Here is a 17664-nt window from a genome sequence, read left to right as displayed (position 1 = left end):
CTGGGAGCGGGTGCCACAGGTCTCGCGTTCAAGGCAGTGTTTTCTCAATGTTTGCCTCAGACAAGAAGCCAAATATTGAATTTCAGTAGCTAGTTAATGCTAAACAAACCAGGCAGGCTACTGCTTTATCCAGGAGTCCCTCCCTTTGTATGCGCTGTTGCCACACTGTGATCCTTTCATTCCATCATGTCATCTGCCACCACTGTATGACAGCAACGGACAAGAGTTACTGAGTATTATTTAGTCTGCTTTGTTCAGACTATCTCGTTATGTGCTCTGCCAACCTTTTCCCCCCAGGCAGCTGGACCATTCCAATTCGCTTCTGCCGTCCAGGCCAAATGCCTACTTTAACCGCTGTAGCAGGTTAGAATTTGGTCTTGGGGCTGCGTCTATTCCAGCCCTATACAATCTCAGTGGCCAATCACAAGGCTGCCAGAAGTGATAAAGCAAGTCATCTGTCTCCCTAAGTGAGAGGGAAGCCAGGAGTTTTACTGCTGCTTGTCTGCAATCCACCTCATTGCCATGAAGACGGAGAGTGGTAAGCTTTGTGCCATACACTTTTTGGGCAGGAGAGCAGAGGAGGGGTGGTATGCTCAGTGGTTTGAGCATTGGCCTGCTAAACCCAGGGTTGTGAGTTCAATCCTTGAGGGGGCCACTTAGGGATCTGGGGCAAAAATCAGTACTTGGTCCTGCTAGTGAAGGCAGGGGGCTGGACTCGATGACCTTTCAAGGTCCCTTCCAGTTCTAGGAGATAGGATATCTCCATTAATTTATTTTATTTATTTATTTTTTTGTGTGGGTTTCTTTATGCCGAAACCTGAACTGAATGCACACAGGCAAGAAAAGGGCTGGTCTGCACAGCTAAAAATGGCCATTAGATCACACCCTTCCACTACCGCTGAACCAGGGCCAGATTTTGCTCTTACATCCATACAGTCCCGCTGACTTTAGCGGAGGCTGCACAAAGGGAACCGAAAGCAAAGTCTGGTCCATTCCAATGAATGGCCACCAATAACGCCACAGCGTCTCAGTGTACCTAGCTCACGGCTCCCTGTATGGTGGAGGGGTGACGGCGGCAATCACACCTGCACGGTGCTGGATTTCATCCACCTTTTCCCCTTTCCTCCAGCTCTCAAAGGAGCATTAAGCTTCTAACAACTTTCAGGAATCCCTTGCAGTTTTTTTCAAAACGGGTGTGTCGAGGCTGGTAAGGAGAGCGACTGGGGAGTGTGAGAGAAAGACCTGTCCCTCCTTTCTCCTGGACCAGGGCTGTGTCATCAATACAGCAGCTAAAACATCAGAAGCCGATAGAGCTCCTGCCTGTGCAGCTCAGCTAGTGTGAACCCAGGAGGAAGTCATTCCCAAAATTCCCTTGCGTAGATGTGGCCTCTGGCAAGTGAATTGCAACTTTTCATCCTTAATCACATTTTTAGATGTTCCCTTAGCCTCCCTTTATTATGATGATGTATTATTTATTTGTATTACGGTAACATGTAGGAGGCCCAGTCCTGGATCAGGGCCCTACTGTGCTGGGTGCTGTACAAACAGAGCACAGATAGACAGTGAGCTCTTTGAGGTGGGGCTAAGTGTAAGAGGCCTCCCAGAGCTCAGAGAATTCCGTTTCCTTCCCTGTGGAGTGCCCTGCGGTATTAGAGGTGAGAAGTCACCAGTAACTCAGTACAGATTGTTTATTGAAGAAACTGGCAAACAGCAGGAACAGAAACCCAACTAGCTCAAACCATTGCAGTAAACGTACCTAGCTACCTCCCAAGCCTAGTTACAGGGATACTGTTAAGCAACATGAAAGCTCCTTACAACGCAGGTAGTCTTTTTTTAATTTGCCTCACTGGGGAAGACTTTAATAATAAGATTGAGAAGTCCTGTCCATGTAAAGCCCCGCTTTACTGTTCTGTTGTTCCTTGCAATAATACCGAGGACCTGGGTAGGGGAATCTACTCCTCGTTGCAAGAAAAAGATCATTTTGAAGGACAGGAGTGTCTCACTTGCATTGTATTTTTAATGAAAGCTCTGCAAACGTTCACCTGCTAATGGTGAAATAATTGTGTAATTTTTACCTGTAACCCAATAATAATAATCCCTTGTATTTACATAGCACCTTTCACCCAAAGATCTCAATGTTCTTTACAGACAATAATGAACTACCCTTCTCCACGCTCTCCCTTCCAAGTCGGCGAGCACTCAGCACCTTTGAAAATCAGGCCATTGATGTAGGTGCTGACATATCTGTGAATTTGGAAGCCTCACATTAAGTGCCCACATTTGAAAACTTTAGCCAAAGTGTGAGTAAGGTCATGGAGGAAGTCGGTGGCAGAGCTGTGCCTCCCAGTCCTGTATCTTAACCCTCAGGCCATCATTTCTCACCCTTCTAACTTTCCATTCAACTTTCATCATTTCCCATTCTCAAAATCCACTGGTGCAGAGTTCTGACCATGCAAAGTAGTGATAACCCTCCGATACAGTACTGTGGTTCTGATTGTCACAGAAATACCATATGAAGATAGTATAGTTATCTTTGCATTTGTCCTGAAATCTTAATATATCCTAGGCTGTAGGTGAGTATATATCTTGAAAGTTTCTTTCCCTTGTCTGGTTTGGTAAGTTATTCCAGTTTTCCTGTCCTGGAATCAGTGGAAGAGTTCAGCAGTTTAGGAAGCATTTTGGAACTATTATGAACAGAATCATGATAAACTTCAATGCACTGTTGGCTCCATTGCCAACTGCAAATTCAGCCTGGGATCTGAAAGCCAAGCTGGGTTCTTTCTGGCTCATGCATTATTGCTGTTAGTCAAAATATCTGTAATTGGAACATACATAACCATTTCTTTTGCTGATATACAAGCCAGACTAGACCGTCTTATCCCATAGTGGTGGTGGTTCAGCAGGCCTAGGTGAAGTGAAAGCTTATAAAAAAGCATGTTTGTGTGGGAGAGTGATCAGATCAAGTCTGTTAGTCAACAGATCTGATCTCCAGGCTGTATGGAAAGTGCAATTTTTATGATAGACCCTCATCTGACTGTAGTGGCATTTTAATGTTCTTTCTCAACAAATGTGATTTTTCCTTTGAACTAAGATAGGATATGCCTATAAAGGGAGTGGATTCAATGACCATGCTCTGTGTGTGTGTGTGTGTGTGTGTGCACTTACCACACACATCACTCTCCGCTTTCTTTTTTGTTTGCTTAGCAAAATTCTCTTACAAGATCCATCTGCCAGCACAGATCAGAACATGGATGTAGCATGGTTAGACCATTGAGTTAAACGGTTCAGGGGGGAAAACATGCAAATAAAAATGCTGACCTGGTTACAGAGTCACTCTGCTACTCCGTGGCACCCAGTGCGTGTTGGAGGCATGCCAGTCAGAAACGAACGAACCTCTAACCTTGGGATCGTCTTGACAATTAAATTTCATTTCATTAGTAGCAGTACTTGGTCCTGCTAGTGAAGGCAGGGGGCTGGACTTGATGACCTTTCAGGGTCCCTTCCAGTTCTATGAGATAGGTAGCATTCTCACCTCAAAGTGGTGGGTACAGAGATTGTTTCAGAAACAGAATTGAAATCAAGGAGTATGAACTGGGCAGCAGGTTAAAATAATCTACACCCACATATTTTGCAGCTAGATGTGTCTCTAATTGGACAGACTGATAAGTTGTATTTGCTCACAAGGAACCTTGCCTCTGTTCTTTTCACATCTTACAAAACAAAATTGAGGCACTTAAGGAATTTCCATGTCCCATTGTGGAAATGGGGAAGAGGTCCTGGAAAAGTACCCTTTGTTTTTTTCATAAACTCTAAAGGAAAAAAGAACAACCCCGGTACAAGATTGAAAGCAGCAGAAACAAAATTAAGGTTTGACTTTGTCCGGAAAGCAGCCCTGACCCCAATCTATTAAAGAACTGCTCCTGGTTACAGTTAAAGCTATTGGTAACATGATGGAATTGAAGGTGCACAGAGGCATCTGTGGCAGGCAAGCTGATTTCAGGCTCTCCTCCATGCACTGTTTAGTTTCTGGGTCTCATCCTTGTAAAGTCCCCCTGTCCATATTGACCCACTTGATGCCCTTTGTTAGATACGATTGAGTGAGTCCCCACCCAACCCTACTACAAATTCAGGAGGCGAACTGAAGCAATGGCCAGTGCTTGCAGTTTTGTTTAAAGGGCAATTATAGGCAGAATGTGATTAATGAGAAATGGCCCCTTTTGTTGTAGTTAATGCTAATTGAATAGAGCCAGAGGGAATATATGCAGTACATACACGAGAACACTAGAGGGAGCTTAGCGAAAGGAAGAGTCAGAGCAAAACAAGATGGTAGAGCTGTGATGGTTTTGGAGCACTCAGACTATACCCAGTGGAGCACGTATTAGATATAACAGCTTGAGGGCTGCACCTAATTCACCTGGCTGGGAACAGATTGCAGCCCTTTTTGTCTGCAATACAGAAGGGCAGAGGATGGGGACTGCAGTCCCAGCATGCAATGTTCCATTTCCATGTTGCTCAGGATGCAGATTTGCAGGCTGGGATGTTTAGTCCATGGGCCTGACCTGTGTACTAAAGACACAGAAGTCAATTGTCTGGATTTGGCCTCTGGGCCATGCCAGAACCCCCTCTTGGCCAACCGTGCAAGATTTTAAACCCTTCTTATCTCCTCTATAGATGTCTCGCAGAGTGTTCTAAAGGTGAACGTTTGGCATAGATTTCCAAGCCTGGGAGTCAGAAGATATGGTTTCTAGTCCTTCAGCATCTTCCCCCAGGCTGTTTCCGTACAGCCCACCCTAAATGGTCCAAAATCCAGAGTCAGGACTAGAAAAGTCATGAGTTCTTGTTTTTGGTTTTTAATTTGTTCTTTTTATTTGCCTTTTGAATGTCAAGCTATTCTCTATAATCACGAAGGCTAGAAAGTTATCTTTTTCATTTTAATGAAGGCTGAGATTCTACCATCATGAGAGGATTCCAAGAGCTGGAGTTTTAAGAAAAACAGAAAATATCATGAGACTCAGAGTAAAATCACGAGAATTTGGCAACAAGGCGATTTCTCCCACACTTTGGGAAAGAGGAGAGAGGGAAAATGTATTATTTATAAATACTTGGATATGTTCCGATAGTACACAAGTGCTGGGTAAATACCTAGATAGATTCCCAGCCCTTCCACGGGTTCGCTGCATCACACTGGGCCTGCCACTTCCCCTCTGTGGGCCTCAGTTTCCCCATACAGAAAAGGAGGATGACGATACTTCCCTCCCCCCCTCCCCCCCCCCAGTAGCATTAAGGAGTCAAGACTCATTACCATTTGCAGAGCACTTTGAGATCCTCAGCTGGATGGTGCCAGAGGAGGACGACTAATAATAATAAACATGATTTCAGACCCAGCAGGGGAACTCCATACTCGGGTGAAAGGAAGGGGAAGAAAAAAAATTCTGAGCCAAGCTGTCAGCTTCCGTAGCAGGGAAGAATGCATTTGAAGAAAGTGCACTATCTGCTGGTTGTTTACCAACTAATTTTAGAAGTGCTGAGCGCCACAGAAATTCACTTTCCACATTTGCACAGATGATAAAGTGCTCAGCACCACAACCAGGCTGATGATGTCACCGAGGGCTTGTGTGAACAATCCATTCTCTAGTTCGCTCCTTGGCTTTAGGCCAGCCCTTCGAGTTTAATTTGTTTAAAAAAAGAAAAAAGAAAAAAAGGTTTAAAAAGCTGAAGTGCTTTCGCCACAACTTGCCCCCTTTTCTTTCTTTCTTATTAAGCTCTTTAGTTGCTGCTCTGACATGCAGAGACACTTTCCGCAAATGAATTGTGGGCTCCATGTCTGCTCCAGTTAAATATTGCCCTAGCCCCGATTGTGCCTTTTAGTACAATACCTGAATTTTTGCTCTTACTGATTTTCTGAGCCCAGGAACGATGCCAGCCCCTCAGTCACAGAGACAGCACAGTTGATCAGTGAGCTGACGATTCCTTGTTCTAATCCCATCTCAGATGCTGACTACCTCTGGTTTGGGGCAATTTACTAACTTCTCTGCCTCTCTTTCTGTAAAATGGGGATGATACCTCCGGGGAGGGGAGTATTATGGGAGGGCTAAATGGATGTAGAGTGCTATGTAAAGGCAGAATGTTTTTGTTGTTAACTCTGAGCCATCTCACAAAAGAATTGTAGTCCAATATGATTTGCCTTTCCGTGCTCATCTGTCTCTAGTACCACAAGGTAGGCGTCCAGCCACCCTCAAGGCTGCAAGAAATGGCTAACTTGTAAGGGTGCAGTACTGCTAGCAGATCCCCAGTTGAAGTCAATGGGAACTCTGTGCATGGAGGCCTTTCCAGCTCTGCCCTTGAGCTGGTAATATAAACAGGTGTCCGCATCTCTTCCTAGCCACAGCCATTGTACGTACTGCATAGGCTCTCTCATACCTGCAGGAGGCTGGGTACCGGGCAGAAAGCAAGAAAACCCTTTAATTTCTTATACGTTTCAGTTTCGGGGAGAAGCCTGATGAATTGTGCTGGTGTCGGAGTGAGGAAAGAGGCTTTGTTACAAGCTCCTAAATACACTAGGAAGAGCTGAAAATAGCGAGACCCGTTCGCCCTTCAGCAATTTCGCTTTGCAGAGCCTCGTGCAGACATCTTTGGCACTGCTTCTGCTGGGCTCAGCCTTGCCTCCCGAGCCTGCAGTTGTGCTTTGAATTGATCCCAGAAGGGTTTAATCAGGGTTTGCTGACTCAGGGCTGAACCCGACTTGCTCTGGTCTCTGCTGAGTGGTACATTGTGCTCAGCATCCTGCCAGCCAACTTGATGTCTCACCATCTTATTCCAATCTGATGAGATGTACTAGAGACAGTACCCTTATTGCAAGCTCTTGCGGGCAGAGACCTTGTCACTTAATTGTCTATAAAGCACCTGCAGTTTTGTAGTGCATCATAAATAATAATCTTATGGCTGCATGCAGCCCAATTTGGAGTTTGCCCTGAAATCCTGAGCATTTTGGGTGGTTTGGGGGTTCCTTGCAGAGATTTCCAGAGCCATAATATTAATAACCTGGAAACAAACAAGTGGTTTTTTATTAACTTAATCTCTGGCGTTTCCGTAATAACAAAATGCTCCGGGATGTAGTTTGTATCAGGGACATCCGTGCTCCTCTTAGGACTCTGTATGCAGCTCACTTAGGTCAGCAAGGAGGAAAGTGTGGCTGCTTGGTTTTAATGGTACCTTCTACCTTGTTTTGTCATTACCTTGTAGGGAATGAGGCCTCTCGCTGTCTGGTGAGTAAAATAAATTACCCCCAGCAGCCGCTAGTGCTGATCATCTGAAACGGTGGAACCCACTTAAATGAATAATAATTAAAGAAATAAATTTCCTCGGCACCAACCTAAAAAGTTTTTGTTCAGCAATAAAGCCAGAGCCCTCTGCACTGACTCGTTCGCTGCACGAGGTGTAGGGCTGCCTGTGCAGCACAAGAGAAAGGAACAATGATAATGTGACCTATTAAAGGAATCATTGTGGTTAAAAGAATATTCTTCTTGGGTGCCAAGGTCATGCATTAAACAGGTTTAGCAGAACAAATTGCGTTTAATGGTGCAGAAGTACCGTACGGGGAACGGATGAAAGCTGCGCTGTTTGGTGGGAGCTGCATCAAAAGCCCTTTCCCTTTAGAAGTAGGCAAAATAATGGAAGCCTTGGAAAAACCCATTAAGGTAATCCAAGGAGAAGCCCATCAGAGGGAGCATCCGTCAGCTGTGATCACCTGTGCGGACGTTAATTTCACTTTCTTTGTGGTGATTTATACAAATAAAATAGATTTTCTGCTGGTGAAACATTGTAGAAAACGACAGCCCTGGGCACCAAAGTCCTCTCTCCACAGAACTGGCAGGGTTGGGCCTTTACTCCGGCCACTCGGCCTCCACTCTGCCCTGGAGCATTCTGCCTCCAGAGGTGAGAGCCGAGTTCCGTCTGTGGCCCATTCGCTCCTTGATCTCTGCTGCAACTATATGTGGTGACCAGCTGTGCTTTCTTAAAGTGCTCCTATCAAGGGACTCTCCCAATCTTTTTTGGTAAATGGGAATGTTAACTTTGTATGGTATCCTCCTCCAGTGCTAGGCATCCCTGACTCAGTCCTCCATCGGCTCCTCTCAAGCTTTTTCTATGGAAAATCTGATTTCCCTATATATAAAGCATTAGCGTATACAAAGTGTCCTTCACATCTTGGATGCTGGCATTCCTTCCTTCCTAAATAATTGGACTGATAATTAACCAAGCTAACACCATGCAATAATTACAGCTAATATTGGTGCAAAGGAAAAAATTCAATGTACATCCAATTTGTGTGTGTGTGTGTGTGTGTGTGTGTGTGTGTGTGTGTGTGTATATATATATATATACACACACATATATATATGAATCACTTTCAAAGATTATATATGAATCATAAAAACATTAAGATGACATTTAAATACCTCCCCCATTTTTAATCTATTGATTGCCACAGACTCCTGAAGCGATGTGTTAATTGACCTTCCGTCTATTCCGATCTATTCAATATCAGTTCCTATACTGCACTCATCACCGTAGTATCTGAGTGCCTTCCAGTAGTGTGTTAAGCAATGTGACTACATATGTCACATGTTTTTTGTTCTTAGTCTTGCCCCAGGAGAAGCAGCATGTGCAGTGGAGTGTCTTATTTTGGGACTTCGTGTGGTGAGGTTTGTGATGGGCCTTTAGTTCCTGGGGGAGTTCATTCCACAGTCTCAGATCAGCCCCTAAGAAGGTTCTGCATACAGCTCTCTAGCCAACACATTTTGTAAGACACTGAACATTTTCTCCCAGACAGCACCCATGAGGCTGTCTGTGAAATTATCCAGTGCCCCTCCCCAGGGGCTATGGAGATGAGGGTAATAGATGAAGGATCTCTTGATAGTTGATCAGCTTTATTTGTGTCACAGTTGCTGGGATGACCTTAAGGGCAAAGGTCGGCATTGATGTGATGGTGTTGGAGGAGAAACACTGCCTTGGAGCCCACTGGTTGTAAATACGTTTTGTGGTTGCAGAACAGCTTAAGCAGAGATAAATCCAGACTTCTTTGTCCTTTTAAAAAAATTACCCAGAAGTTCAGATGCTTTGTGATAGACCCCGTAGAAAAGCCTCGAGTGCCTGGATTGATAGGACAAGGCTACTGTGCAGTTTGGCTGATGATTCATTCAAAGGATTGAAAGAAAAGTCGTTAGGCTCTTGACCCCACTATTAATCATAGCTGTAATCATGCATTTAATGAACATGACAGCTCCCGTTCCCTCCGGAGAGACGCGCGGAGTCTCGCAGCTGAGTTAGGTACAACAATCACTTTTCAGCGCACTTGCTTGCTAACGCTGAGAACTGCCAGAGCAGGCAGCGTCAGGGACAGATGATGTATTAAGAGGAACAGTCCCTTTACATGGGCTGTGTATTTTCTTACAGATGATGTGCCTCAGATGGACAAAATCATTAATTTAGAAAAAAGATAAACAGGAGCCCCTTATGCAAGATATAAAATACCAAGGCCGCTGCGGCTGTGCTGTGTGTAATCAGTTAAAAACTCCTTAACGTGCAGTTCCTTGATGCAATCTGCAGCAGCCTTTATTTTTTTCCTCTTGTGCTCACTGCTGCCTTCTGAACGTACGCCTGGGAAGGAGTGTTTATATGCATCTGTTTCCATCGGTACATCAGGAGCGTTCCAGGTTATGGGGGAAAACAGAATCTGGCAGGCGTGACTTACCATGCAGATCCAAGAGCGGTATTTACTCCTGGATTTGAAGTTAGACCAATTGTTGAATCCGCTCGTGGCTCCCAACTTGCTGAGAGGCGCATGTCATTTAGAGAGAGGCCCAAATCGGAATCTGATCTTCTTCTTATTTATTTGTATAAATAATTACACCTGGGAGCCCTAGTCTTTTCCCTGGATCTAAACCCATCACTACAGCTTTGTGTTCCTAAAACTTGAAGGAACCTGTTTCCCATCTCTGGTTCTAATACAGCTCAATATGCAGAAATTTTGCAAGGCCAGCTCTGATTTCATCACTCACACAATGCTTTGGATGGGAAGGAGACATGTCAGGGCTAGTCCAGTCTCCACCCTGTTTCTGTCATGCTCTGACCATCAGCACTGAGCTGCCTTTGGGTTTCTCCCCCTTCCCCTTCTTCCCCCCAAATTGAGGAGGGTTTATGACTTCAGAATCTTTCAGAGACATCTGAGTAGGTGAGGGCGAGCTCTGTGTAAGTGTTTGCACCGTGATCACCAGCATTAGCAGGTTCTTTTAGCAAGAGTAGTGAGAAGAATCAAGAAAGTAACGACTTGAGTCATTACCACTGTTTACTAAATTAACCCGGCCCCTGCACCTGCTGTGTTGATGCCACTGAAGCAGCAGGAACGTGCAGTGCAGCGGCTGGGCCTTTCTGTGTATACTCTGCCGTGACGATGGCTTACCTGGGGCACCCTTTCTGAGCAGAGCTTCGGGAGCCAACTGCCGAGTTGTAATATTTGGTCTTGCACTGGCTCCCGCTATGGCCTTAGACAAGGTTCTTAACCTTTCTCCCTCAGTTTTCCCATCTGCAAAATAGGCATAATCTATCCCTTGCAGCGGTGTTGGTAGTGTCCATTAATAATTGAAGTGCTTTGAAGATGAAAAGTGGCTTGTAAATACTAAATATTAGCAGCCCAAACTTTGTGATTTTTTTTTAACTGCCTCACTTTTTGATTGACTGACTTGAAATACTTTTAAAGGGCTTAATTTCCAGGGGGCAGGTGCTCAGGATTTGTCAGACCCCTTTACAGTTGCCTAGACAAACACCTGCCAGGGGTGACCCTAGGTATGCTTAATCCTGCCTCGGCATGAGGGGGTGGACTAGATCAGGGGTTTTCAACCCTTTTTTTTCTGAAACCCCCCAAGACATGCCTCAAAACTCCATGGCCCACCTGTGCCACAACAACTGGCTTTCTGCAGATAAAAGCCAGGGCTGGGGTTAGGGGGTAGCAAGCAGGGCAATTGACAGGGGCACCACGCCACAGGGGGCACCACGCCACTGGGGCCCCACGAGGCTAAGTTGTTCAGGCTTCTGCTACAGCCCCAGGTGGCTCAGGGCTCAGTGCCCCAGGCTTCAGCCCCATGCAGTGGGACTTTGGCTTTCTGCCCTGGGCCCCAGTGAGTCTAACGTTGGTCCTGCTTGGCGGACCACCTGAAACCTGCTTGCGGCCCCCAGGCCCTTGGTTGAGAACCACTGGACTAGATGATGTCTTGAGGTCCCTTCCAGACAGGGCTTTGGAGCGGAGCGTGGACCAGTAGGTTTTTGCCTGGAGCTGGAGCGCAGCAATTTAAAAATTTGATTGCTCCAAATCCTTGCTTCCAACCCAACGTTTCAGTGATTCTGTGATAAACGGCTCTAAAGTCAGTAATCAGATTTGAGATTAGGTTGTTAGGTAGATGGATCCACTTGCAGGATTGTGGCCACAGATTGTATCCCTGACCTGTCCTATTTTAGATTTGCAAAATATGTTGCATGTGTTTTAAAATTCTTTTTGCACAAGGGAAACACTTCAAAAAATTGAGATTGAAAACATTTGTCCTGGGTAAAAGCCCAGTGTATTAAACCCACTTCCAGACTGTTAAATGTTAAAAGGCTAATACATAATGAATCAGTTTTTTTAACCAAGAGCATTAAGTAAGCAATGGACTGTTTCCAACTGTGTAAATATTTAGGCAGTTTTTAAATAGTTTTCAGAGCAGGTTCAGTTTGGGTAAATAATTAGGCAGCTTTCTGAAATGCAAGTAGCGCTATGAAGCGATTTCTGTTCCAGCTATCGGTCTATTGGTTTTTGTTCTATCAGTTAAAAATTCCAGCCACACATTTTTCTAACTTTTGCAATAGACAAGAATGACTCTGGGTTGTTGTAACTCTGTGGTTAGGATGTTAGTTATTTGTAGTAAAATCCCTTAAGGGGAAATATGCATTGTTCATGCATCGTAGCACGTTTTTAATCCTTAATCTCTTGACAGTTTTAAATGTCCATATAATGGCGTGGCTCCTTGCCAGACCGCATGTTAGAAGAATACAAAAGTTGTGTAAATAGCATTAGTCCATAGATAGATTTTTTTGCATATAGACATTTAAAATCAGCTACGTGGAACTTGTTAGCTCTATCTTTTCATAGTGACTCTTGGCGAAGACTTGGTGGGTCAAATTACTTCAAACAGCAAGCAGGTTTGCAAGCACATAAATGCATATGCAACTGACAGTCTATATTTGCATGCGATTACAGATGAGAATCAAATAGAGGCGTTTTATGCAGCATTGGTGAGATCACTTTGTCCAGTTCTGGTGTCCACACTTTAAAAAGGATGTTGAAAAACTGGAGAGAGCTCAGGGAAGAGCTACAAAAAATCCTTCAAGATCTGAAGAGCAGGCCTTGCAGTGAGAGCCTCAGGAGCTGATCGAAGAGAAAGTTACTAGGTGACTCTTGATCCCAGGCTGTGAGCACCTATGCAGGGAAGAGGGAGCTGATATCTACCAGACATCACGAGAGCACGTCGCTGGAAGATGAATGTAGACAGATTTAATCGGGAAGTGATTTAACAGTCAAGGTCATGAACCATTGGTGCAGCTTCTCAAAGAAAGGGGTAGATTTTCCATGACTTACTGACTTTAAATCCAGCTATTGGGTGTCCTTTGAAAATATCTGTTCCAGCTCAACCATAACTTATTCGGCTGGATGCAGGAATCACTGGGTGATGTCAGGACCGGCTCCAGGGTTTTTGCCGCCCCAAGCAGCGGGGAAAACAAAACAAAAAAAGCCGCAGTTGCGATCGGCGGCACTCCGGCGGCAGCTCCACCGCGCTGCTTTCTTCTTCGGCGGGAATTCGGCGGCAGGTGCTTCCCTCCCAGAGGGACCCGCCTCCGAATTGCCGCCGAACAGCCCGACGTGCCGCCCCTTCCCCTTGGCTGCCCCAAGCACCTGCTTGCTGGGCTGGTGCCTGGAGCCGGCCCTGGGTGACGTTCTCTGCCTGTGCTATGCAGGAGGTCAGACCTATTTCCCATTGTGGGCCGCATATGCAGCTCTCTGTGTATTATGTAGGCCACATCCACACAATATATATACTACCTGTATGGCCATGAGGAGGTCACATGGGCCGCAGCTGTGCGCTGATTGGGCCGCAAGTGGACCGCGGGCCGCAGGTTGAGAACCAATGGACTAGATGATCTTGATGGTCCCGTCTGGCTTTAAAATGTCTGACTCTAATGGTAGATCAGGAAATTTAGGTTCTAGTCCCAACTGAGCCACTTATTTGCCGTTCGCCTCATCTCAGTGTACCTCAGTATCCCCACCCATAAAATGAGATCATAAATCAATATCCACTCTGAGGGTGTTTGGAGGTTCTTGGATGAAAGACATTCTGTAAGTGCCCTGTAGTCTTTATTATTGATGAGGAACATTCAAGTGGCTATTCTATGTGTGCAAGCTTCCAGTAGGCTTATGTGGTTGTGCGCAAAGGGAAGTGCTCAAATTTAGCATTATTCGTCCCACAAATGGGCCTTAATTCCCCAAATAAGAGAACCCCCCAATTCCTTGGGCCTGGCTGGCAAAACTCAGCACAAGTTGGATTTGTCCTCCTGTTTGATAAACGTGATTTCACTTAAGAGCCCAGCGGCTGAGCTGAGATCGGTTTTGCCTCTGCCTAGCTGAAGGTCCCTACACAATCACCTCCTTCGCACTCGTATTAAGTTGAGCCTGAGAGAGGTAAGGGGGGAGATTGAGAGAGCCAAGAGGAGAGTGGCTCCGCAGATTGGCTGACAGCAGGCGATGAAGAGCCTGGCAGCCTGACCTCCCCTTCTAGATCACTCCGTGGCCCAGGGCACAAGTTCGTTCCACATCCTCGGCTTGTCACTTAGCAGCTCAGTCTATGGCATTGCACCACCAGGCCCAGTGCTTTGTCTGGTGGAATCCCATTTGTCTCCGTAAAGTCAGTCCTTACAACGTAAACTGTCTCCCTGCTAAGAGACGCTTGCGTCCGCAGCTGCTATGTGTCAGCACTGGACTGTCCCTTCAGAGCTGGCCACTGTCTTTCCCCCAGCATCAGGTTTGTCGAGTCAAATGCTTACCTGGCTGCTGGAGGCCTCACAAGATGTTCGCTGGTTGCAGAGGGTCTGCCTTTCCCGACCTGGGGCTGGGCTCAGCATGCGGCCTTGGTGGAATCAGACCAGTTGGACAGACCTGCCTCTGGTGGTTAGAGTCAGGGTCTGGAAGCCAGGATTCCCGAGTTTTATTCCTGGCTCTCCCGTTGACTCACTGTGTAACCTTGAGGCAAGATATTTAACCCCTCTTTGTACCTCAGTTTTCCTCTTCTGTAAAATAGGGATGATAATGTTTCTTAGTTTGACGCTTCTGTGGTGTTTGTAAAACCCCTTGCGATGATTGGCTCCAAGGTGCTATAGAAGTGCAGAGCGATAACTCTTCATTAGCAGATAGTATTATGCAGGTGAGGAAAGGGGAAAGAAAAATGAAAGCTGTAAGTGGGCTTCCCACCTCTCTTGGAGAGGAGAGACAACCAACCATAATACAAAACACTGGAGCAGGTGATAGGGAATCGTCTGCACGGACAGCTGGTGTCTGAGCAGATCGATGCACTGGTTAATCTTTTCCACCTCTGACTTCTGCAATTCTATGAAACTATCACCAAAACCACAGTCATTGGTAAAGATCCTTTCTGCAAACAGGGCTCATGAAATCAAGAGATTGTTCCTCTAAAAACGGTGGTTTCTCCTTGTTACACCCCTACTGCATTTGGAACCCAGGCTAGGCCTACACTGCAGTTGAAGGTGTAATGATCCTGGCTTTAAAATATAGCTTTAATCTAACTGGCGGAGGTAACGGCATTAGTACAAGTGCCAGGGACTCTGGATACATAGTTGGGCAGCTAGCCCTCCCTGGGGTCCGTGTCTTCATGCTAGCTAGATTTAATCTAACATGGGTAACACACTCTCACTGCAGTTACACCTTCAGTTGCAGTGTAGGAGTACCCTAAGCTACAGCACAAGCTCTAGCCACCCATTCAGCAAAGCACTCAAGCATGCTCTTAAAGTCCACCCTTCTGCAGCAAAGCATTTAAATGTCAGTGTAAAAGTAAAAAGAACAGGAGTACTTGTGGCACCTTAGAGACTAACAAATTTAGTTTGTTAGTCTCTAAGGTGCCACAAGTACTCCTGTTCTTTTTGCGGATACAGACTAACACGGCTGCTACTCTGAAACCAGTGTAAAAGTAAGCAACTGTTTAAGGGCTTTGCTGAATTCATGGCCCTAATCTTAGGATATAGCTACGTAACGCTGCAGTTAGACACCTACGGCCGGCCTGTGCCAGTTGACTCAGGGTCACAAGGCTCGGGCTAAGGAGCTGTTAAATAGCGGGGTAGACGTCCGGGCTTGGGCTGGAGCACAGGCTCTAGGACCCAGTGAGGTGGGAGGCTCCTAGAGCTTGCCTGAACGTCTACCACAGTTAAACAGCCCCCAAGCTGGAGTCAGCTGGCACAGTGTAGACATACCCATGGCAGATTCCAAGTACTGCTCTCGCTGAAATGTACAAGTAACTTCAAAAGGAGCGTGTGAGCTGTATTTGTTCTGCTCTAAGTGTCCCTTCTCCAGGGACTGCATTGCTGTGGCAGGGAATAAAATACAGTTCATTATGTAGGCTTAGCTTCATGCTAGGGTTTGTGCCATGTACACACATTCAGGAGCCTCGCGCAGGGATCCCGATTAAAGTAGAAAGTCAGGAGGCGTTTTATTTATTTATTCGTTTAGTTAAACATGGATTTCTTTTTTTAATTCCCCAAGAAGTGAAAGTTCTGCAAAATGCTAAACACCTTCTGCTCTTTAGGTTCAGTACAGATTTGCTTGAACTTTTTAGCACCTTTCCACTCCGACATGTTTTGGTTTTAGTGCCTCTTTTCAAGCAAGCTAGTTTATGTGCATTTTTTAACACTGAAAACTATTTGAAAAGGTGCCTGGCTGTTCTTGTCAAAACTCCCACAGCGAGGCAGGCTCTGCAGAAGCGGGAAGGGGGAAACGAACAGAAAGTAAAGTTTAAAAAAAAAAAAAGATGCAAAATAAATGCAGCTGCAACTTAAGCGTCCGGTTCATATTCTGTTAGATTGCGGCAAAACCAAATCCAGTTGTCGGCAAATTGTATCAGTCTGTTAGCCGGCCAGATGTTCGCAGTGACTGACTGCTTTCATTTTCGCCCCGTGGCTGGGATGTTTGATGCCTCTGATAGACAGGCATGTGACACCCACTCCTGGATTGCGACTGCGCCAGCGTTTTATTTGCACACGGAACAGATGGGGCTGTGCCGTCACCGGCGGGCCGAGTGACAGCTCGAGCGATGGGAGAGCTCATTGACACGCTATCAAATTCCACTCGCTCACTCGGTAACACACTCGGGCTGGCAGGTGAGTGACTGCGCTGCACTCTTACCACCTGGAACTCCAAGATACAGGCCTTTTTTTTATTTGATTTTAATTCCCTCTTTCATATGCCAGTCAAGGGCAATTTAATTATGTGTGTACACGTACACGAGTCAATCAGTCTGAACGTGAGGGAGCGCAGGGCATCCCCACGGCTGCTACAACAGGGATTTGGAGGGCTCTGAAGCGGCACCAGGCATTCTGACTCTCAGGCACGTGGCTGCCTGGTTCTTGCTCACATGCTCAGGGCCCTGTGTGGGGTTAGGAAGGAATTTTGCCCCAGGTCAGATTGGCAGGGACCTTGTGGGGGTTTTGGCTTCCTTGGTAGCACAGGTCACTTGCTGGGATTTACCTGGGTACTTAATCATTGAGCTGCCATAGTGGGGCCCTCAGGCACTGATGCCCCTTACACAGGCAGGGAGGGGCTTACTAGATCAGGACTGTGTCTCCTTTGAGTCGATTTGATACCCTACCTGCTCCTCAGAGGAGGATTTGGCGATGCTCCTTCACACCAAGCTGAAGGTCCAGAGTGTTTTTGCTCCAGTGCCAACCCAGCCCTCTCCCAGATTCCTTCTCTCTTGCCGTGGAATCTCCTGAGGCACCAGCAGCATCCAAGCCCACAAAGAGCGTATTCACCCCTGTGTGAACTTTGCATGCCACCTCCTGTATGTTAATCAATAAGATATTGAGTGTCTCGTGAATTCCAGCTAAATTCTTGGCTCTGAATGAATTGTAATGAGTGTGTCTGTGTTTCTTTCTCTCTCTGAACAGCAAGGTTGGATTGTACAGCCAGCAGCCTCGCTTATTCTCCTCCCAGCTGTCTGCACAGATCAGCTACGAGCCGATACATTGCAAGGTCTGTACTCCCAAGAAAGAATGGCAAGATCCCCTTTCGCAGGGTGCCCATGATGTATGCACATATTGGTGCAAGAAGCCTGATATCCAGCTGTTTAACTGGCCATTTAGGCCTGGTCTACACTACGACTTTAATTCGGATTTAGCAGCGTTAATCTGAATTAACCCTTCACCCGTCCACACTACAGAGCCAGTTAATTCGAATTAAAGGGCACTTAAAATCGATTTCTGTACTCCACCTCGACGAGCGGAGTAGCGCCTAAATCGATTTTGTTAATTCGAATTAGGGTTAGTGTGGCCGCACACCACCGAATTACTGTGGTTAAA

General features: G+C 46.0%; 1 protein-coding gene across 1 annotated transcript in view; it reads left to right on the top strand.

The window, feature by feature from the left end:
• ZC3H3 (zinc finger CCCH-type containing 3) overlaps positions 1 to 17664 on the top strand; it is a 330785-nt gene that overhangs the window by 202172 nt on the left and 110949 nt on the right. The window contains exon 5 of the mRNA XM_024218536.3: positions 17254 to 17338. Within this exon, the coding sequence (XP_024074304.3) occupies positions 17254 to 17338 (85 nt within the window). The remainder of the gene's footprint in view (positions 1 to 17253; positions 17339 to 17664) is intronic.

Source organism: Terrapene carolina, unplaced genomic scaffold, assembly GCF_002925995.2.
Source record: "Terrapene carolina triunguis isolate 2854851 unplaced genomic scaffold, T_m_triunguis-2.0 Scaffold58, whole genome shotgun sequence".
Taxonomy (NCBI): domain Eukaryota; kingdom Metazoa; phylum Chordata; order Testudines; family Emydidae; genus Terrapene; species Terrapene triunguis.
This window is presented reverse-complemented; position numbering and strand designations above follow the sequence as displayed.